The sequence below is a fragment of the Lissotriton vulgaris genome, chromosome 2_1 (genome assembly GCF_964263255.1).
Source record: "Lissotriton vulgaris chromosome 2_1, aLisVul1.2, whole genome shotgun sequence".
In the NCBI taxonomy this organism is placed as follows: domain Eukaryota; kingdom Metazoa; phylum Chordata; class Amphibia; order Caudata; family Salamandridae; genus Lissotriton; species Lissotriton vulgaris.
The window spans coordinates 1,528,283,215-1,528,306,264 of record NC_141687.1 but is presented as its reverse complement, the minus strand read 5'-3'; the positions used below and the strand labels follow the sequence as shown (position 1 = coordinate 1,528,306,264).

The window sequence follows — 23,050 nt, the reverse complement described above, 5'->3', positions numbered from 1 at the left end:
ACAGGTACACAGCCTATTAATACTTGTTTCATTTGTTACAAGATTCCACTGCCACCAACTCAGATAGGTTATACTCGTCTAAGGAGGAATCACCAATTATTACTTTGTGTCTGTTACATCTTTTCATTTGTAGAATACAAGCACAGATGCAACCACTGCAAGTCAAACAGGGAGCATTCCTAGTAAACACTAAGCAGTATGAGAGAGAGTTAGGAGATGTAATGAATACTCTAACAGACTGCAAAGAGCTAGTAGTCAATTTAGATGCAATAGCTAAGACCAGGATTATGAGGTGCAAGGATAAAACCTGGAGAGCTAAAATATTGCAGCAGGAATTTTTAGGGGCATCCCGCTTATGCTTTTCTATAAAAATTACTCCACTACACCCCAGTCCCATGGTTGTCAGGAAAGGCCATATTTCCAAGTAAAGGGATCAGCATGCGTTCATGGTCATTGGCACCATGGTGCTACATTTGGGTGCAGGGCCCTATCTTTATGGAAGGGAAACCAGACTCATAATAGTATACAGCAAAGGTGTCAGAGAGTGTGCGACGAGACTATATCTGGACTAACTTGGGTAGAAACTCCTACAACCCTTCGAGCAGGTAGAAAAACAATTCTTTTTTATTTGTATTTATGAGGAAATAGACTGTCTTGGTATGGGTCGAACATCAATTCTAATATCACAACATATACTGACATGCTATGGTGCACTTCCAGCCTAATAGATTTTTACTGGAGTTATGGTGAGTGGCTGTATATGCGACTTCCTTCAGGATGGCAAGGTCTCAGATCTTTGGTCACTGTGCACACTTTCCCACTGGTGATTTCAGGAGTCGATATTTCCAAACTGCTTGATCCTGCCATAAGCAATCCAACAACCTTGTTACACCATCTTCGGAGGAAGAGAATGGCAGAGTATTATGATACTACAGCCTGGGAAGAGCAAAGGCTGGTAAATGAGGTCAAAGTCTTCTTTAGAAGCATCCTTTGTTCATTCAAGAAAAAGCACCTGTGCGTTGGCTCCAGATAACTCTCTGGAAGTTATTGAAGGCCATAAATGCCATTGAAGACGGCTTCAATGCATTCAAGGAAGAGGTGCGAGCAATTAGAGTAATGATTATGCAGCATAGATATGTGTTGAATTTAATGGCAACAATGGAAGGAGGAGTATGTGCCTAGATTTAAACTGCCTATTGCACATATATGCCAGCCAATGACTCCGACAACGGGACACTCACCGAAGCCATACAAGCTATACATGCTTTGCAAAAGAATATGGTGGTCAAGGGAGGTGCACCCAGTGAATGGCCTGCAGTGGGTTCACTTGGGTACCATCCTGTATATGAGGACTATTTAAGGCCATGTTCCCTGTTCTTATGATACTGATTTTGATATTCTATGTCCTTCAAATAGTGATAGAATGTTGTGAAAGAGCTAGTCAGACGTTAGGAGGGAGGTTCACTAATAGGTTAGTCAATTACATGTAGGACTTTGAGGAGAATGTATACACTTTGGTGACTCCAAACAAAAGGTAAGGCGAGGAAGTAGTTAAAAAACAACTAAATGTGGGGATAATACATTTAGAAAATGATGTAGGCTCACTCATGTCAATGCAAGCATCAGTAGAAATTGTGTGCAGATGTACGTATTAAATGAGAAGTACGGGCCTAAGCTATCTGCAATAGTAGAATAGAAAAGAAGCACAAAATGGAGTCAGCTAGTAGAGACGAGCTTCAGTGGAAATAAGAATAGCAGAAATGGAAATTTACAGGCCTGCATTACAGGCATCGCATTTCTGAGGAAAATGTGTAGATAAGGTACCACAGAGGTACGGGATAGGTGGGAGATTAGACCTTTTAGAGCAGTAGATATGCAGATACAAGAACATTGCTACCTTTCAAAGAGACAAGCCAAGGTCCACCGATAGTACAAACAGAGGTGTAAAACACATGCATCGCACTTCAGAAGCATTTAATTCACTTTTTGCAGAAAGTATTCCTTTTTTTATATAATGTGATATTTTATTGAATATGCAAATATGACGTCTTTTCTCTCAAAATTGTATAAAAGAAACTGTCTGCCTCTTGTTGAAGCTCAGATTCCAGTTCCACTGAGCTAACTGACCATCTGCGCATAATATTAAAGTTTATACTATATTGCCAAAAGAAGTTGTTGTCCTTCTATTTCATCCGGCAACACCCTACCACATTCAATTTGTTCCCAATTTAAAATCTGCATTCTTGCTGCCTCACTTTCGCTTTGAGATTCAATGAATGTGGTAGGGGCAGTTTATGCACGATATGGTCAGTTGTGATTGCTGTGGCACAAAGGGGGCAAGCTTTCCTCATCTGTTGCAATGAAAATTAATCTGTGCCTGTGTGAGGGACCCAGAGGGTGACATGATAGAAGTTCTGTACTAACCTCTGGAGAAGAGTAGGTTTATCAGATTGACATTAGTTTTCCTTCTCCCTCCCTTCTCATCACAACAAGAGTTTAAAAAGAGTTTTTGGGGTGAAGTCTCCCATGCTTTTTTGCATTACAGCCAATCAGTGTCACTCTATGCGAGGGTAGCAAGGTTTGGCTTTTCTGTCATAAAAAGTGCATACATACTCTAGTATAGACGACAGGTGGATTATTTACCTAAATCTCAAACATCAAACCCTTTGTTGAAACCATTTTGCTATGATTGGGAAGGAATGAATGAGATCATGGGCCTGCAGTAATTGGAGAATTCTGCAAGCAAATTACATATAGTGATTGTCCAAGTCATCCAGTAATTAGCAACCACTTTGCTATACAAATTCCCCAAGCATTTTAAGAAACTCACATGGCATGTGGGGGTCTAATGCTATGAGATGAACAGTGAATTGTTTACCCCCTTAAACTTTTTTGAATGAGGCATTGAATCTTCTTTACTTTCTGGATTGAAGAGCAATTTTATCATGGAATCCATTAGATGTGTGCACAGCATTATTTCCTCCTATTTCTCGTTTACAAGTTCAGATTCCTTTAGAGTAACCCACCCTTTTGTAGTGTGTGGATCGCTGGCCATGGTAGTCAAGTCTCTAACTTTCGATATTGGTGTTGAAAATGGGAGTTCCCGCTCATTTTGTTAATTTATTTGATTAAGTCCATGTCCAATACATGCTACCATTCCTATACTATTGTGGGTACAGGTTCTATTACCACACTTATTATTGATTTAATATGGAATTTGTCTTGAGTTTGAACTCTAGCACCTTTTGCAAGGAAGCTCGTTTTGTTATATACTTCCTGATGAGATATACATGAAGCTTGCAAGTCATAGTTAGCATTTTGATGGGCCCTTCACTCACTCAATGGTTATGGGCATCAACTCATGCACTTGTGTTTCAAAACCCCCTCTACTTCGACCTCCCTCTCCACTTACAATCTACTCAATTACCCACCCCCATTCCTCTGATTACCTTCTTATGTCTTCATTTTCTTCATGGTGTCTGCTAATGAAAAAAATGTACAAAAATAAAGACTCCTGCTTTCTCCATAATTATTATGACATGTGTGTCGTTGTAAAGGACTGGGTGAGGCTGTGACCATTTTTGCAAGCTTCTGTGTCTGTGCTACAGACCACTAATTGTTGACATGCCGATTTACTAAATTGTGTATACAGTACACTAACAAGGTCATTTTACCGTATATATGTTTTGCATAATTACACAGCTAAGTACTGCTATTTAGGTTGTCCTGAAAATTGTGAAACCTGAATTAATGGACCAGGTAATTATAGTGAATGTTGACCAGTTCATGGAAGATTTAAGTCATCAGCAATGTACAGTAAATGAACAATAGATGTGCAAGGCAAACAATGTAGTACATAAAATGCTATAGAAAAAATGCAAATTGACTTGCCAGTACAAAAATAAAAATAGGTTATTTCGAAAAAAGCACTGGTATTCTTCCTAAGTGTTGGAATTTTTGCACTATGGTAAACATCGACTGAACACTATGCAGAATAGTCACGGGCCAATTGTGAGTTTGACACGCAAAATCTATTTTAAGGACATTGTCCAAGACTAATGTTGATGTGTTCTTTTTTGTTGTAAAAACGCACTTTCACAAAAGGTGCAGGCGTTTAGCAAAGCTCTTGCCAGTGTTAAGCCCTTTTGTTGCCAAATAACTTTTTTTTTCATTAGCTCTGCGCCCTGCCAAGTCTCCACACAAGCCTGCGAATGACAAAGTACCCCTTAGTTAATTGCAGAACGGATTGCCTAGAGTTAAAAGTTCTGATTTATACGACTATTGCTCTAACTGCTCAATAACGGAGGCCTGTAATCTACTTTCATTTCAAACACAACTCTGATTTATGAGGCGGCATGCCGCTCTAGCTCAGAAATGAGGTGTTCAACATATGCTCTGTTGACATAAATTTGGAATTTATCGCTCTTGTCAAAACTGCCTGTTGGACAAAGGTGCTTATTAAGGCAATAAATGGCTTGGAATAGTTTTCTGTCAAAAATCTTAACCATTGTGTTCAGTCTGTTTGGGGGGAAAATACACTTAAAAGTAATCAAATGGCAGAAATGCATGGCTGTTGCTTGGGATGGTGGCTGGGCGCGGATACTAGGAGGGAGGGCGCATTAAAGCCATCTCGCAGAGAATTGATCAAATGAAGGTCTCTGCAAACTGCGTGAATTTGATATATTTGGATATTGTACCACGTCGTGAGGTTTTGAAGGCTGCCTGTGTTGAGCAGTGACTGTGAAGAAGGAAGCTCAATGTAAGCATCCATCGCATTGACCAAATTCTGGTTGTAAATGCTGTTATTGTCTTTATTGCAAAGCTGCGCGGTCTTAGTTTTCTTATTTTTCAGACCGTTAAATGTTTCACATTTGAGCAGATTTTAGTACTAAAAGACTTATTTTCGCCTTCTAATCAGAAAGTCTTCATTTTAATGAAATTTCTCTGAGGAAATTCATAAAATCATTTATTAATTTCAAAGGCAGTCAAATTGGTCATAAAGCGTTAAATTGTGTCTTAGGGTGTATTGTTAGTTAAATGAATGAAAGAATGTTTGCACAGCCGCATTTATAAGGTATCCAGGTGCTGAGATGGGTTAGTCACTTGGGATTTATTTCATTCCTGTGGTGTCCTCTAAACATTGTCAATCACCAAGATGTAGTAGAGAAATTACAGAGAGTCCATGGTTTTTCCAGAGATCCTTGAATTTGTTTAATGTGGCACATTTTAATATATTAACCTCACAGGACGGCTTTTTTAGCATCTCATTAGTATGAAGATGCGAGATGTATTATCAGATCAGGGAGGAGTCATTTTTCGAATAGCTGTGCTTTGAATACCCATTTACTTTATTCCAATTTAATGATCAATAGATCTGATTGCTTGATCTTACTTTTTTCATGAATTTCCTGATGCATTATGAGGAAGTATATCCAATCTGCTAACTTCCCTACCTTCACCCTGTTAATTGACTATAGCTTAGCCTGTTTCTCTTAGGGAATGTCTTGTTGCGATCTGCCTGCGTAAGTATCTCTCAATATGAACAAAATGTAATGGTTGCATAAGGAAAGGGGGGCTGTGTTGTGTCCTCGTTTTGTGTTCATGCCTTCAGATTTTTGTTTACTGTTTAATGCATCAGAGCAGAATGTAAAATCCGTCTGCGGTGTTTATTTTTATTTTAAATGTTCTACTGTCCTGATTCTATATACAAAATGTTAGGTTGTTTGCATCGTTATGTATTAGTCTCTTTTAATATAAAATAAATGTCTATAGCTAGGTCTATGGACAAAGGTATTTTCAGATGTGTGCACTGCCTGTGAGACAAGTTTTATTGTGTATGTGTATACAGATATATCTGTCATGGAATGTAAAATCAATAGAGATGCAATTTAAGTAGAACTTTAGTTAGACCTAGAAAATAAGTATTGATTTTGTCCCTTAGGATCTTAACGCCGCTGTAATACCTTGCTTGTTATCTTCCAGGGCTTTTGTGTTACAGCATCTCCCTAATCCGGCCAGTGTATATTGAGTGATCCTATCAATCATATTTGGCACCCAGGTACCAGCAGATAAGAGCATTAACGCCTTGTTAAAAGCAAGTGTGTACAATTGGCTCTGATAACGATCGGCCATCCTAATCAGACGTGTCAAGACTCCCCTCCCTTGTTTCTCTCTAAGTTGTAAGGGTTATGGAGTGAGAGAAATATATTGGCAACACAATGGACACAGATCTAAAGTTGTGTCGGCAGCTGAATATTCTCGACAATCATCCTCTAAGAAGATGTAAGGTCCTATAGAGCTGCTACATTGATAACCATGTTCATACTCTATTACTTCCTAGCAAGGTTCTCACTTTATAAATATGGCTAAATACATATATACATACATATATTGTGCCATTACTGCTGACCAGTGATATGTTTCATTGGTTTCTAAACTGCATGTTTATTAAATTGATCATGCCCTTTTTGGGATATTTAGGTCTTGTGCTAGACATGGTTTTTTACATTTACTAAAATTATATTTTTTATATACGTACTTATGGGGGCTTTTAGCCAATTGTTGTCATCCATTAGTCTGTTATTGTGTCATCCCCATATGTCTTCCACCCACTACATCATACAGCATGGGGACTAGGTCAGCCCACTTTACCCAACGACTAACTTCACTGTGATGGACAACCTTCTGCCCTTAACCAAGGGAAATATTCATGCCCAGCAGTTCCCTTATCTGCATGAAACTAATATGATGATGTGTGCATTTTGCTATCACAACAATGTTTTTACTTTTAGCCAATGTGTTTTTCTTTTTTAGATTGATTAGGGCCTGGCTTTATCTCCAACAACACAATAGAGTTTTGCACAAACTATGGAAAAGCAAGAAATAACAAAGCCAAAAGTCTGGTGGCCACTTCCAAGCCAATTGGCTTTGCCAATGCTTGTTGGAGGGTGTATCCAGATCGTACGCTGGCTGTCATGGTCATTGCTGAGTCCGAGCTAGAGTTTGCACTGCTACCTATATTTTCTTGTATGCCTACCCAGCTGCAGCACATACTGTTTAGCCATTCATCCTGCGGGTGCTTTAAAACCATGTTGGTGGTTAGTACTTGTCTCAGGACGTACATCGTTAATCTAATTTTCTGGGCTGTTACTTGGTAAAAAAGAGAGCGATGCTGATGTAGATGTCCTTCAATGAAAGGTCATGCAATTCTATTTTGTGAGTCGTCATTAGGCATTTGGTGTAATTCTTCTTCCCAATTTTTATTGGTCGTGAATATTGAGGCCTTCACTTTTCTTGCCAGATCTCTAAAACAGTTGCACAGTGCACCTCCCAGGGCTGGATTGCTCTCAAGACATATTGTGTCAGGAGCATTCTTGGTTAATTTCTCTGCATAGTTGATGCCATTTAAAGTAATTCTGGAATAGAATTGTCTTCTGATCTATATGTACAGCTTGAGATAGAGGGCTGGTCAACCAAGTGCAGAAAATCAACAATTAGAAGGTCGACCTTGGTGGTTGAGCTCCATGACAAATATAAGAAGTTGTTTACGATTTGGAGCCAGATGAACACCCTTGTGCTGTATCCTTTCTATGAGCTTAGAAACATCAGTAGACTGTACTGCTGGGAATGATATGGTAGGAGTTATTCAAGACTGACATATTTCCTAGGGATCTAGCATGTCTGAAAGTTTATTTTCCATTTGTGAAATAATGAATATGGGCACATTTAAGCACAAGTGCTTCACTTTAAAGGTAGATGGTTAAATATTCTACTGAACATTCCCTCCTCTTGAAATTGGGTATGGATGCACATTTTTCTGCACTGGAATCAACCTTTGCTTCCCAAGTCCCATCTTCGTAGACCATTTCTGGGGGATTTTGCTGAAGATTGACATGTATTCCAAAGTTATCAGGGTGTGCATTATTTCAAAATAACATATCATAAAGAATGTAATGAATAAGGTATATCATTACATGAAGAGTGGACAAATGAACATCATATTCAAATGAGTTTGCCCATATCTGTTTTCATTATAACTTAAGCCTTGTCAAACAGCTGCGTAGAGCTTCACAGAGTACACCTTTATTGTCGCCAGGAGAATCTCATGCATGGTGTAAAACCATATTACGTGTGAGGGTCCAATTAAAGTTAGATTCCAGAACTAGAAGAAAGGAACTAGGGCTGGAGGGTGCTCATATAAGTCACATTTTAAATGTTTCTAAAAATTTATTTTACATTACACAAAGTTTCAATTTCAGGCACAAAGAGTCACTGACAGGCCAACAGCTCCTCCCTTGTTTCCAGTGTGGTGGAAACCCTGTGGCACCATATATTGCCTTCTAATTTCCCATGAATGGAATTCCCTGAGCAGGAGCATGAGAGTGGACGTTTTTCTACTTTTTCTTGAATATGAAAATTAAGATGCACTGGAAAACAAATTCGTAATGTAATAGATGTATTAGGCAATATTTTCCCCACATGGATGTGTCAGACATATAAGAAATTGAAACTGCCACAAGCTACTTTTGCAGTAGTCTGACTCATTCAAATTTAGAGTGAAAGGACCTTTAATTTTTCACAGACAAATGTTAGTGTGCCCAGTGAAGGCCTGGCTCTTGCGCAAGGTGTTGAGAAAAAATATGACCTTCACTCATACATTATGGTTGTACCAAGTGATTGCACAATAGTGATGCAACGTGGTTCAGCTAGTTTGTGGAGCCCTGCAAAATACTGTTAAGGCGCCTCTGGAATATTGTAGATTTTGTCGGAACTTGAAACCTACAAAGGTAGCATGACATCTACATTTACAACCATATATTTGTAATTGACTACTCCCAAAGAATAGCCATAGACGGGGTACAAACATAAGGTCTGCCTATTGGGCAACGTGCATAAAGAAAAGTATGGGAACTGTGATCCTGTGTACAATGGTGGCATGGTCAACGAGTGGGAGTGCGGGGTCATAGACATGGCTACCAAGAACAAAATATTCTGCAAATGTTTGGTGGCCTTTCACCTTCAGGTAACTGCATGTAAAATATAATGCCCACACCTTAAACGAAAAATCAATACAATGTACATTTATTTGAGAGAAATAACATTTTTCTGGCAGGACAGCAAAGTTGGTTAATGCAGTCAATTCAGATGTCAGTAGGTGTAACCCGACGGTCATTGAACTGAATACCAGTGTGGGAAAATAGTGACATATTTACAGTGCTAAGAGGTCCAAACCTAAGACCGAAAGCACTGTGAAGAAGTAGGCCAGTTTAAAAAATGTATTATATACTGTATACGATAGGCATAACATTTGAGCATTGATTCACTCGTTGGATTTTTAAGTGTATTATTATTTAAAATAATATAAAGTTCCAAAAAAACAACCTCCTTTGAACCGATCCAGTACTTAGTTCTCAATAAATGCCACCCTCTCCAGTTGTTCTAGTACGTGAGGAATTGGCTACTGTAGTCAGGTCTTAAACAGTTTCCTTACAGTTCTCTGTCAGCCAGGATAAGATATATATAGGGTCACATGCATCATGCATTTTTGTCTTCGCAAAGGGGCCGATTAGCAGAATCGGCCCATTTGCGAACGCAAAAAATTCTTTTCAGATGCAGCAAACCCTATTTTGCGATTCGGTAACCTGTTACCGAATCGCAAAATGAGTTTGTGATTCGCTATTAGGAAGGGGTGTGTTTAGGGCGTCCCTTCTAATACCGAATCGCATCGGTATGTAGGAATGTTTTGTGACTGAAATGCGGTCGCAAAACATTTGCATTTTACCACCTACTTTAAGTAGGTGGTAACCCATTCGCAAATGGGAAGGAGTTCCCAAGGGGCCACTTCACCTTTGTGAATGTTTGTTACAGCATTTTTTAAGAGCGGCAGTAGTCACACGGACCACTGTCCGCTCTTATAAAATGAAAAGAAAACGTAACATTTTTGTTTCAGAAACGCATCCCGTTTTCCTTTAAGGAAAACGGGCTGCATTAAAAAAAATGCTTTATTTAAAAAGAATCACAGACACAGTGGTCTGCTGAAGCCATCTGGCCACCGTCCCTGTGATTTTTGCAATTCCTAGGGGGTCGCAAATTGCAATCTACCTCATAAATATTCATGAGGTAGGTCATTTGTGATTCCCTAGGAATCACAAAAAGTGTTTAATACACTTTCATGTATGCCGTTTTGCGATTTCTCAATTGCGAATTGCAAGGATTTGCGGTTTCTTCCTGCATCTGGCCCATAATGTCTTGTGCACAGTCAAAGGGACTTTATTGTGTCTCAACCTGCACTCCAGTCAGAATTAAAAATATTTTGTAAATATTTAGTACTCATTCTCTTACCCTTGCTCTGGGGCGTAACACAGGCCCTTGTCGCCCCTGAGTTTCAAGGAGGGGGAGCAGGGCCGGACTGGCCAAAGCGTACACCAGCAATCCCCCGGTGCTCACGTCTGTTGGCAGGATTGCCCCTTCTGGGCTTGTTTTCTTACCGTCACTGCTTTGCCTGTATATGAAGGGCTGTTCTCTGCCTTCACTGCTCTTGGTGTGTGTGTGTGTGTGTGTGGAGGGAGTTGTAGTTGAGCATTTACATGTCCAAAATGGACACAGTCGGACTTGCAAACCCTCATCTCTCTCATCTGTTAACCCTGAGCAGATGGTTGCTACTCTTACTGGCTATGTCCTCACTGCCATGTTGTGCACCCTGGGTTTGCAGCCCACCGGGTTTTTCATTGTTGCCTGTCTGGGGTTACACTGTGTGTTAAAATGTGTATAAATAATGTCTTCATAACTCCTGCAGACAAACGACTCCAGTTTTTTATGGTCTCCATTAAGTATAGATTTTTTTGTTTACAACCTATTGATAACGCCACGCCGCAAAAGCCACTGCTGACATATGCTAAATTGCCAGTGATGGAGTCAGTAATGTATATGGGATTTATTCACTAGGCCTGTTTGGCATGTAATGATGAAGCAATACATCTACTACCGCATCAGGGGGGCTGTCAGAGCCAAGGGGTTTCCAAATCTAAGAGGTCTGGAGAAGTTTACTGTGCACTTCACTTATTGTGGCAAATGGTTGTGCTGAAATAACGACTGCTCTTTATAACCCTCACCCCCTTATTGACTACCACCTCCTCGCCATACACTGATCTGTTCAATTATTACTCACACATTTCTTGTGGGCATTGTATCCACCCTATTAACTCCTTGGGGCTCACCTCCGTGTGAGCCTCAGCATTGTGCTTCTGCACCTTGTTGCTATCCAATCGGAAAATCTATTTTTTTTTTCATTTTTTTGTTTGTTTGTTTGTTTTAGGAGGGGTTACCAGCTCCTCTCACAAGGCTTCCAGGGTGTTAGCTGCTGTAACAAGCATGACATCTCATGCCTACTGTATTATGATTTTACTGTTGCAAATTGGCCATCCTATCTGGGATGGTTGGCCAATCTGAAGGTATATGAAATACATGTAGGGGCGATCCCCTTCAAATGTTTGTGTGCATGGACCCCAGGCGATCATCTTGGAAGGCCTTTTAATACAAATTATGATAAAAGAAATAAAAAACAATCCAAACCGAACACTAGTACAAATAGTTTCAGGTTTAATGCACAATAAAGAAAATATGATTATTGATGTCGCGAATTAGGAGCAGTCGATGTAGCGCACGTAAGAATTTAGCTATGTGGAATATGTATTCTCTTCACAAGTTAAATATTGTGTTTGTCTTAAAGGACGAAGTCATCTTCATGGTCTGTTCCTTCCAAACATACCTGGTTGCCTACTTTGAAGGTGACGATTTATCGTTTCTTTACGCATAGACATTCCTGATAGAAAATTTACATTCATTGACCAAAGGTAGATTATGTTGAAGTACAGTTACAATTACAAATTAAATCAAAAAATCCACTGAAATACACAGGTTATGATTGGCTCCTCAATCCATAAATTGCACACCAAATGCAGAACTGTTGACCTCAGCCTTGTTGTGAACTATGCTAATATAAACGTCGTAAATAATCTTATCAATGGGATTACTGGTCACATTACTATTACAAGCATGAAAGAGATGACTATGAATTTAGTATTACTTAGTGGTTTGGGCATGTCCTGTTATTCAATTACATTGTGCTTTTAGGTGTTACTGGTGTAAAGATTTAGAGGTCACAAGCATTGCATTTGGTGTTCGAGTTCTGACCCACAAGTCTGTGGGTTTGCGAACCACGCCTCCGGGTCTGCAAAACCAACATGTAACATCTTCTTCTTTAAAAAAAAAAATTATAACCTCATTGGGGTCCTCTGACCTGGGCCAGAAGATGCTTCCCCAACCAGCATATGACTCCTTACATTTTTTAGGGCGATTTGGAACCAAGGCTTGCGTACTGTAGTAGTAGCTGCACCACAACTGTTTCTATTGCAGTCAACCCCTTGGAGAGCTGGGCCTGCAGTGCAGACCCTACTTTTGGGGGGGGTCACACAGATAATATATAATTTGTAATATATTGTGCAAACTTGATCCTCTTACTAATGTAGTAAAATAGCCAAGCTCCCTAATAACACATACACTCTTTCATTCCTCTTTTACAGGAAGCTGCACAGTGGGATGAAGACTTATTGGTGTGAGTTGTGTGGAAAGCGTTTTCTCGACAGCTTAAGATTGCGAATGCACTTACTGGCTCACTCAGGTAGGTCCAGGGCAGCAGTACTACCTAGCTCCTTATTCAAACGATATGTTCTATTCCTTGGCCCTCCTCATCCTGTTTTTAGCTGGGTTTTCATCTGTGCATTTGTTATCTGTATTTATTATTTTTTCTTCTTTTGAGTGCAAGTTGGTTTTACTCTATTTTTGACACTTCCTTTCGATTTTGAGAACTCTACCTTTCTGAAACTTGTTCATGGTAAAAGCTGCATTTGTTGATTGGATGCATCATTCTCTTTTTAAGACTATTGACCAATGAGAAACAGCACGTAGGACCACGATTTAAATAGATATGCAGAAGGAACTACAAAGAGCAGACCTTCTTCTCTAGTTCGATGGAATAGAAGTTCAGTAGAAATGGTATGTTGTGAGGTTTTTATAGTGCATATTCGCCAATTGCCAGGGCGCTTCGCCTTTTGAGCACACATTGTCCGTGGTGTAACATTTAAAAACCTGATTGATTACATTTTTTAAACAATAACTTTGGCAGTCCATGCATTTCGGATTACAACCCAGTCTTTCTCAAGGCAATGCATTTTTGCTTTACATGTTGATAGTGTGTAGCAGGGCAGCCATTTTGCAAATTGTTGCCTTGGTTGATCTGCGTTTTTTCGGTGGAATGTCCTAGGTTTATTTCTTGACTTTGCTGTGGTTGCAAAATAATGCGGAACCATCGATTCAGCCCCGCCCCTCCTGTCAGGTGACATGCGTCCTGAAGAAGGGAGGAGTTACAACAGAATAATTGCTCCCTTATTATAGGCCTGGCTCCTTAAAGTTATTGCTGCCCGAATGAGGAAAAACCAGAGTATGGCATTTACAAAGTGCAAAATGTGGGTTGCATGGTGGATGTATCTCCATGGTAAAATGTGGGTGTTAGTGAGCAGCGAAACGGGATGTTAAAAGGAGGATGGGAGGGAACACTGCATGGATTGCAGTTTTGAGGTGTGCGCTGGTGAAATGAGTTGATGAGGAGTGCACGTGGAAAGGGTGGGCTAATGATTCAGTACAAAATTATTCTGCCTCCCCATTTCCTTCTGCTAGAGAACAGGAGATTGGGTCTTAGTGAGCAAGACAAGGTGACAAGTCAGGAGAGAAAAAAAAAACCTCTGATGAACTCCATGTGTTCCTTCTGTCTGGACCAGACCACAGGCTGCAAAGGTCCCAGGAGCACCATAATTCAGCTCCTGGTATACAATATCTAGTTAGAATTACCAGGACACTTGCGTTTACAAACCTATCATGATATGCCTCAATTTATATGTCCCTACCATGAAGAAAGAATTAAATGGGGGCTGCCCTTTGCAGAAGCCAACATCACCTGGTAGAATTGTGTCGCCTTTGATGATGTAAGAACATGTGAACTTCCTCATTACACGTGAAGCGGGTCAGCCAGGACGGGATGTGAATGATTCAGATCAAAGTTGTGGTGTTCATGACCAAAACCAAGTTTTCTTTGGACTAACCGCACACCGGTATGACTCAGCTTCTTCCAGTATACAGTATTTCTCCCACTTGAAGTGGAGGGTGGTCTTTTTGTGGCCTTGATCAAGGCTGTCATTGAGCCCTGTTTGGGACTGAGCCTTCATTAAAACTATCATAACATTTGTCACTACGCACTTGTTGGTGACTGCATTTTACACCCTCCATGTACCTTCACCCGCAGTACATTTTCCCTAGTTGATTCGCTGATGTAGCTGTCGAAAAGCCATGAGCATTGAATTCTCCTCTTTGCATCAGAAAGACACTGCGTACAGGGCAGGAATCTCTCACTGGTGCCTGTCTTGGTTTTATAGCGAGGCATCTGTCGCCAGTCACCTTAACAACATTCTCATGTTTCCAAAAACATAACATTCTCCTCTTACCGGAGAGTGGGTAGAATCCTTCCTCTCTTTCCAGTTAGGAAAAAGTCTGAATCCATTAGTTGAATTTTCCAGAGAATTCAAAATGTCAGGACACTGACGCATATTGTCTTTTTGGTGATGAGTTACCTGCATGACAGCCCTTCCCTGTGCTCTTCACTTACAGTAAGTAAGGTGTGGGGATAGGCCTGCCCCAGAAATCCAATGTAACTAATCATGTTAAACATCTGGAGTCTAGGGGGCAAGAGTGATTGTGGAGACCGGTCAGATCTGAAGGACAGGCAGTGAGTATATTCCCCCTTCGCTGCGGTGGGAATTCCGCCGCAGCGCTAAGGGAGCGCGGGGGCCGAGTGGCGCTCGCATGCTCGTGACGGAGCCGCTCCGTCACGAGCCGCGGTTGAGCTGTGCTCATGACGGAGCGGTTCCGTCATGGCCCCGCCCGCTCAATGGAACGCCCAGCGCAGGCGCGGAATTCGTGCCGAGCGGGCTATGACTGAACCGCTCCGTCATGAGCACAGCTCAACCGAGGCTCATGACGGAGCGGCTCCGTCATGAGCATAGAAGGGGTTAAAATGGATGGGTAAACCTAGATCATTTTGTAGGATGTTATGAGGTCTTGTGAAAGGCTCCCTCGGGAGTAACAAAAGGGATTTCTTCATAACAGATAATCTGGCAGCATGATCTGAACCAGCCCCCCTGGAGCAGTCATGAACTGAGTAGCAGAATGAAATATTGTGACAGACACTAAGAAGTAATAGTTTTGGAGAGGTTGACAGAGCTAAGGACTTGGTGTCTATGCTGTTACCAAAAGTAATGAAATGGTAACGTACACTATTGTCGTGTGTCATATGTTGTCATCTTTGTGGGAAATGAGGTAGATGGTGTCTTTTTTTTTTTTTTACTGAAATAGATTTACTTACTCAAACATAAAATTACACTAACACTGTGACATTTCATCTGAGTAAATCTCCTCACCGGACGAAGCTATGAGTCTTGATGGTGGGGACCCTCCCATATAACCATAGTTTGTGGGTAATCACAAGCCTTTTCCATATCTGTCAAAGAGATGACTACATCTGTTTTCATGGCTGTAAAGCGGAGGGAACGGAATTGGTGACAGTACAGAGAAAGTGGTTTCTTCCCCGGAAAGAAGATTTTCCCATAAAGGAAAAACAATTGCAAGCAGGAATTGCCTGATGCATTACATTAATGCAGCCGCAAATCTACCCATGCTGTATTCCCCAAAGATTAAATATTATCACGAGTGCTCATGCGAAGGGGCAGCCGGAGCGAGACTTCCTTTCTTTGTGAATTCCAAAAATGGGCATTAGATTTGTTGCTATTGAGTTATGCCTGTTTTTGGAGCAGAGTTCCTTCTTTCTCTGCTAATTGGGCGGGCCTTTTGTGATCTTGGGCACATTCGGGCATCTGCTTGCCAAGTGCATAGAATGTAATTCTGAGAAGCAGTGGTAAGCACCCGTGTACTGTGGTCTCTCATCTTTGCTTTGGAAGGGAGGTCTTGGTTGGCACTGTCCACCAGGGGTTCGGGCTGCTCTGGACGTTGGAAGAGGAGAAAGGCGGGGACGCGCTCGCGCCAAGGACGGGGTGTAAATGTTTTGCCGCTCTCTGTACTATGTGGCTCAGTTCAGGGCGTACTGCAGGCTTTTTGTTCCGCTACAAGGACTCCCTCCCCCTTCCTGGCTGCTACTGGCCGTGTTTGTTATTGTAGAGCTGGCCCTGCGCCAGCCCTGGCCCGCTGCCAGGCTTGTGGGTACAGTATGTACAGTGAAGCTGCAGCCAAGTTTGTCATCATACAAGCGGATTTTTTTCTCTCTCTCTGATCTGGCGAGGAGGGAGAGGCCGGGCGGAAGCGAGTTAGTGAGTGGTGTTTGTTCTAATGCTTAATAGAAAAATCCGAATTCTGTAAAATATATATATATATATATATATATATATATATATATATATAACATCTCAAAGCAGGGAAACCCCCCTCTTTTGCACATTGCAACCCCAATTCGGTCACTTTTTTCAGTTTTTATATTCGGATTGGTGAATAATGAACTCTGAGATTGCCTCTGCCGGTCCGATGGCTTAGACTACGATTTTTTTAGTTCTGAGGTTTGCCTAGATTTAGCGACAGTGAGAAAACGGGGCATGGAGTTGATGGGAAGGGTTAACCTGTTTGACCGGTCGTGGTCGTGGATGATAAAGTCAGAGTTGAGAGAACAGCTTTATTGCCCACATGCAGCTGGGCATTATTTTAATTGTGCATACTGGCTTTGGTATGCGCCTACTTTGTGTGACAGGCAATTAACGGCAGTCAGTACACTTGGCAGCCGGCAATAAGGCTTGCCAAGCCCTGTCAAATCCAAAAGGCCTCACCTTTGGGACTATCAGCTTTGCAAATGCCCTTTGGTAATGCTGTACAGCAGTGGCAAGCTGCTGTGCAACATAGCCATAAGTACAACAAAAGTAAGAGATTAGAAAAAAACGGCTTAATGCCTCGGTCAACCCTATTATCTTCTAGGCGTGTGCAGGCATCACCATGTATGCCTGCCTACACTATGACACATGTGTACCACGTTTCATTTTTCTGAGATGGATTGGTAAATAAAAAGAAAGGAAATGAAGTAGCATGAAACACCTCTTTGAAGGTGGAGGGGCAGGCAGCACACAAGTTTGCAGTACATGAGGGAAACCGCAGTGCCGGGATGAGGCACTTACCTGGAGGTCGGGGAGCAGAAGCACAGATGGAGAGAGCTAGAAAACACCGGCACTCTCATACAGTGCCAAGCAAAACAGACAAAAAGAGTTCCCTAAAGGTGAGTGGTGGAAGGATAGAAGTCAGCCAGTCAGAGAGACGGTAAAGAGGCTATTCTCTAGATGAGGAACAAATGCAAGTTAGACAAGCTGGAACAAGGAAAGCCATTGAATAAGAAGCAAACGCAAGAATGATAATGAGGCCAACCAGTAGTAAGCAATGAGCAGACTGCACTCTCCTGTAAGGTGTTGGTAAGCTCTCAATAGGTCTTTTGCTACCAGACCGCCTTGCTGTTTGGTAGGCTCAACTTTCTTGGCAAGTGCACAATAGGTTTTTGGAACCAGATAGGTTGGATGTCAGGTAGGCTCGACCTAAACACTTCAGCTAACTGGTTTTCTTTCTTTCTTTTGTTACATGTACATCTTACAATTTTTGGCAAATTATTACATTTATTGTCAGATAATTTCGGTTTGCAAAGAATAAATAAAATAGGCATCAGTTGAGGGATTCACATGCACAAAACTGGGTCGTGTGGTTTGAGAAAGTTGCCTTCTCTTTCATCTTCACTGCACATGATAATTAGGGGTGAGCAAAAAATTCCACTCCACTGGTGGAGTTTACGGAGTTTTGACCATTTAGTGTTATACTTGCAACACGGATTTCCAGCAAACCTCCACCAACCGCTGCAATGCAGAGTTTTTCACGTGTCCGGCTCTTCAGCATTAAGTTAGTGAGCATGAGCACGAATTGGCGGCCCCTAGCACAATTTTCAGGTGCAAGCACGGCACCCAGGGAAATTTTTTCAAAGAGGGTGGTCACTTGCAGTTGCAACCGTTAGAGGTGAGTAAGCTGCCGCTCGCATTGAGAAAGTTGCTTATCGAGTAGAAAATCTACTTGAGTGGCAGCAAAGAAGCAGCGCGCACTGGTGCACCACTTGCTGCTGTTCGCACTGACTTTGCAGAGTGGAAAAAGCTCCTGGTGCAAAACAAAATCAGCACCACGTGCCGATTCCGCCATCTCGCGCAACTCAACAGAATCTCTCAGAGTTTTTATGTAAACTTTTTGGAATTCCGCGGAGGGAACTCCATGAGTTCTGCCCACACCTATCGATAAGCAGTAACCCGCAGCCGAGTCTGCTTTTGTTAAATTGCCAGTGAGGTCCTCACTACAATAGCCAATGAGGGTTGTGTTCTTAAAGAAACAGTGTCCAATTTGGAATAGTTCTCTACAGTTTCCTTTTGTGCATGTCCTGAAAGTGGCCTTCCATAAACCTAAATACAGAAAAAAATAGTTTAAATCATACAAGCTGCATCACAGCCGATCATATTGCTTGAAATACACAGATTAATGCATTTGTTGCTCATTTGAGACAGGTCACCATAGGGTCTCGTTTACTTGTGCCACAGATTTTCAGGGTTAGGCACAACAAGCTTTATTTTCAGGGTTAGGCACATCAAGCTTTAAATAACCTTCCCAATATCACACATGATTTCATTAGGATAAAATTCTTAACAAACCTAGAACTTGAATCTGTTTTACAGCCATTCATGCCAGCCTAATCGTTGAGAAATAACCATCAGTTTCTGTTGTGCATGCCTTGAGTGAAGTGGGCGCATTTGGGAGGCGTCTAATTTTGCCACCTGGCCCCCAGATTCTGGAGCCACCACCCTCTGAAGATTAAGAATTTGAGTAAACACTTTGCCTTTAAGCATGGTTTTTCTCCCCTCCTCCCCATCCCATTAGGCCATATTAGCTTTTAACACCATGAAGAAATGCTTATGACCATTAGATTTTAGAAAATAAATGGAATAAAATGGTACCAATAGGCTAATTAACAAAAAATGCCTTGGAATGAATGAATGGAGACTTCTATACCAGCCAGGACATACACTATAACATAAATAATACATTTAAGGGGTTTGAACTAGCCAAGTTTTCAATAGTGTTTTTTTTAAAGCAGAGTTAAGAAACAATAGCTATAATGAATCCTTGAAGCAAGATTGACTGATTCAAATGCAAACGAAGATGGAGTGACTGTTTGGGTCACTTCTCCCCTGCATTACTGGGCAGCATACCAGCAGAAATCAGTTTACAAATTGATCAACTTCACGCACAATTTCTTTTCCTCTGATGTCAGTAGGTGATCATGCTTGTCTCTGTATGGAATCATAGAAAGTAGGGTAAATACGGTAAAGTAAAAAAACAAAAAAAACTGTACATGTGTGTCTTTTAGATTGAGTTACTGTGGTGGAGAACTGTAAGCTAACAGTTTAATAATTATTGTTTGAAATATACTTTAATTTAGCCTAAACCTAACTCCAAGGAATACTTTAATTTAGCCTAAACCTAACTCCAAGGAAAAGTGGAGACGTTTTCATAGAACACTGTTCAATGAATGATACAATAGTATAGCAGTGTGCGAGGCCCAGATGAGACCGGATCAGAGAACTAGATGGCGGAGAGAAGTTGGTTGGTTAGGTCAAGACAGAAAACATGTAGCAAGGACCAGTACTATACATGGCGCTAGCTAATTGTTTATTGTGTTTACAGTACATATTTTATAAGATGTTGCACTTCTACTTCAACATTGATACCATGCTATAATTTCAGCAAGTAAGCCACTAGACCACATCTCTCCATATAGTGGTATACATAAGCTATTTAAGAACCTCTTCATCACACTTTAAGCAATGTGGATGCATGGGTAATAGACACTGACTAGGTTGGATTTCTAACAGCTTTGCCACAGACATTTTTGGAGAGGGACCCAATATGTACCAACCCAAATGTTTTCATATTGCCTCCATGAGTGCAGATCCTGTCCCCTTCTTGCTTCGCTCAGCCATTCTTCCCTCCCTGGCCAGTGTCCCTGCAGATTGTTATAAATTTGCTGGCAGAAATTTGAGCCAAACAATGTCATAATTGTCCTTGAACTCATGAGTGTGTGCTGCGTTCAGAACATTGTATTCTCTTTTGCCGTCCAACTTGAGGTTAGAGTACTCTGCCAGAACTACAACACACACTGACCACTGTAAAGAAACCGCTCTCATTAGTTAAGGGGCCTCTACAGTAAACAACCGGTTGGAAAGCTGGACTTATTTAACTTGCTGGAACAACGACTTCAGTGATGTTTTTAATATAACACGTGGCACTAAGAAGTCATTTATGTATTACAGTACCGTTAGATCTAGTTCGTATTAATAGAGACTCAAGAATATCTACATGAGATAAATGGTAATACATTGAACCTAGATAGAATACATAGCCAGAAGTTTTCATGAAAATGGAGGCATGCATCCAGCCCTTCTTAACCTACACTTGGCACCATTGCTTTATATTGGGGCTGTCCAATTTAGGTACCAGTGGCCTTATGCACAAAAGTGCTTTAGGATCTCATCAGAACATAAATGTACATATAGTGAATCCAAGAGGATCTCATTTACTTAGTCAGTAGTTATCCTGAAAATCATTCCAGAATTCAGATTACCTACATGTAGACGAATGTACATGCTATGAATTCAAATGGAACTTATTTACCTAGTCAGTGGTTATACTAAATCTATCTCCTGGACTTACGCTTAGCAATGCTTGTTTTAAATGGTTCATGTGATTTGCAGTGGAGCTCTTCTAGCCGAGCCTTTGAGAAGAATGGGTGCACATTAAAGTGGTTTCCATACAGTCTCTCAAAATTTCCAGCTCATTAAGTTGTGGAGCATTTTCAGTACCCTTCAATCATCATTAGCTTTTTGTAATTCAGAGGTGTCCAATGCTGGCCCACAAGCCCTGGATACATACCAGGATTTTCAGGTTAGCCACATGAATACATTTAAGATGGAATCCTAAACAAAGCCAGTGATTATCCTGAATACTTGGCATGGATCTGGCGGTCATGAACCAACATGACTCACGTTTCTTCTTGTTCCCGTCTCTGTTACTAGATCCTAAATATGCACAACAGTTGTTCAATATAGATATTCTTTTTTCAAACTATGCACATTACTTCTGCAACAATATATTTACAAATGACAATGAAGATGGAAAACATGTTATTAGATATGGGTAGACTTGACTTCTGTGTAGATTCCTTCATTAATGATGGGCCAACTGGCTCTTAGTTTAATGCTTTGGTTGATTTCAATAACTGTTTTTATACACATTTTGGACTTAAATTAACTGTGCCTTTGTTGTGTGAAATCAGACAAAAAAAACTAGAACCCTTCCAATATAGGACAATCTAGCGGACTAAAAATGTGTAAATAAAGATGTCCGAAGATGAAGACTAGTATAGAAACGGAAAGGTGTGTGGCGTTCCATGAATGTAATGTTTTGAAAAGTAACAAGCTTAAGGAGAGGTCATTTCTTTGTCACAATTTATGGCTTGCAAGTGCCATTCTAATGTAAAGAATTGTTTAGAACACTAAGGATGAAAAACCTCAGGAAAAGCTGAAGGTGTGTTGTCATGCTGGTTATTTAGTAAATCTTGTCCTCTATTGCATCAACTGAAATGCCAAGTTTTCGAAGTCAGAAACTGCTTTACTAAACATTCTAACAGATATTCGCTGCTCTAAGTATTCATTATGAATTAACAATGTTCAATACATTGTCTTACACATTCTCTTTATGCAAGTGTGCATTTTAATCGAATCCTACATTAATATGTCCTATTTTATTTACAAACTGTTGGCAAGTACAGAACTCATTAACAATTACTCTTGATACTCCTATGTTGCCCTTCTTCTTACACTTAAATATCTCAGGGTTCTCAGTAGCTTTTGAATCTAATAAGATGTACAAAAACAAGATGTGTGCACCTATGCATTCTACTGTTATTTCTGCATGGGAGTATAGTACAGTTGACAATTAGAGTGTGGTATGTATGTGCCTGTGCATTATAATGTTTTACTGCATGATGTTTCAGAATAGAATGCAAATTGTATTATGTGGATCTACACAGCAGTTTGAGTAATGCCTAATATTTGAGAATAGGGTGTGAAGTAAGCATGGTTTATCAGACACTGCACTCTTTGCATTGTATGGAGATAAAGATTATAGGGAGATGAAGCAAATCCTATGAATGTATTGTGGTACAAAATTATCATAATGTGTAGTTTAGGGTCTGCGTGTCACTAAACTGTCAAACCCCGCTTTAAAATATCTGCTTCTATTACTCACTCTCTCTCCTTTTAAATTAGGGGGTGGCTGATAAATTGTGCACCACCAGTGGTGTTGGCAAAGTTTTAGCAACTCTGCTTTTTGCATGAAATGCGGAGTTCTGGCCAAAATCCTCCAACTGCTGCGTGGTAGAATGTTTTCTCATGCGCAGTATTGGTGCACAAGTGAGATTTAGTGTCGACTAGTGGGATTTTTGATTACTAGGAGGGCACTCGGTGAGATTTCCTCAATGCGGGCGGTCACGGGTGGTCCTGACCGTTTGCGGTCAGAAAGCTGCTGCTCAAGTAGAAAATCTACTTAAGCGGCAGCAAATTCAACTCAACATGCTTAATTTCACCTGTTCACGGAACTCTGCAGAATCTTGCAGAGTTTTCATGTAACTCCACGGAATTCCATGGAGTGAAACTCTGCGAGTTCCTCCCACCCTATTTTCAACCCATCTGTTATTTTTTTGTCTTTCGAGTCACATGGATTTAGCAGCTAGAAACAAACACAAGTCTGTATTATGATACAAATCTCATAGGTCCCACATCTCCACTTGGTGCTTGTATTGCAGCCGTCA

General features: G+C 40.8%; 1 protein-coding gene across 3 annotated transcripts in view; it reads left to right on the top strand.

Moving 5' to 3' along the window:
• ZBTB16 (zinc finger and BTB domain containing 16) overlaps nucleotides 1–23,050 on the top strand; it is a 334,219-nt gene that overhangs the window by 173,913 nt on the left and 137,256 nt on the right. For 2 of the 3 annotated variants that reach the window (XM_086957388.1, XM_086957387.1), the window contains exon 3: nucleotides 12,582–12,679. In XM_086957388.1, the coding sequence (XP_086813514.1) occupies nucleotides 12,582–12,679 (98 nt within the window). The remainder of the gene's footprint in view (nucleotides 1–12,581; nucleotides 12,680–23,050) is intronic. The other variant, XM_086957389.1, reaches the window with a different exon arrangement.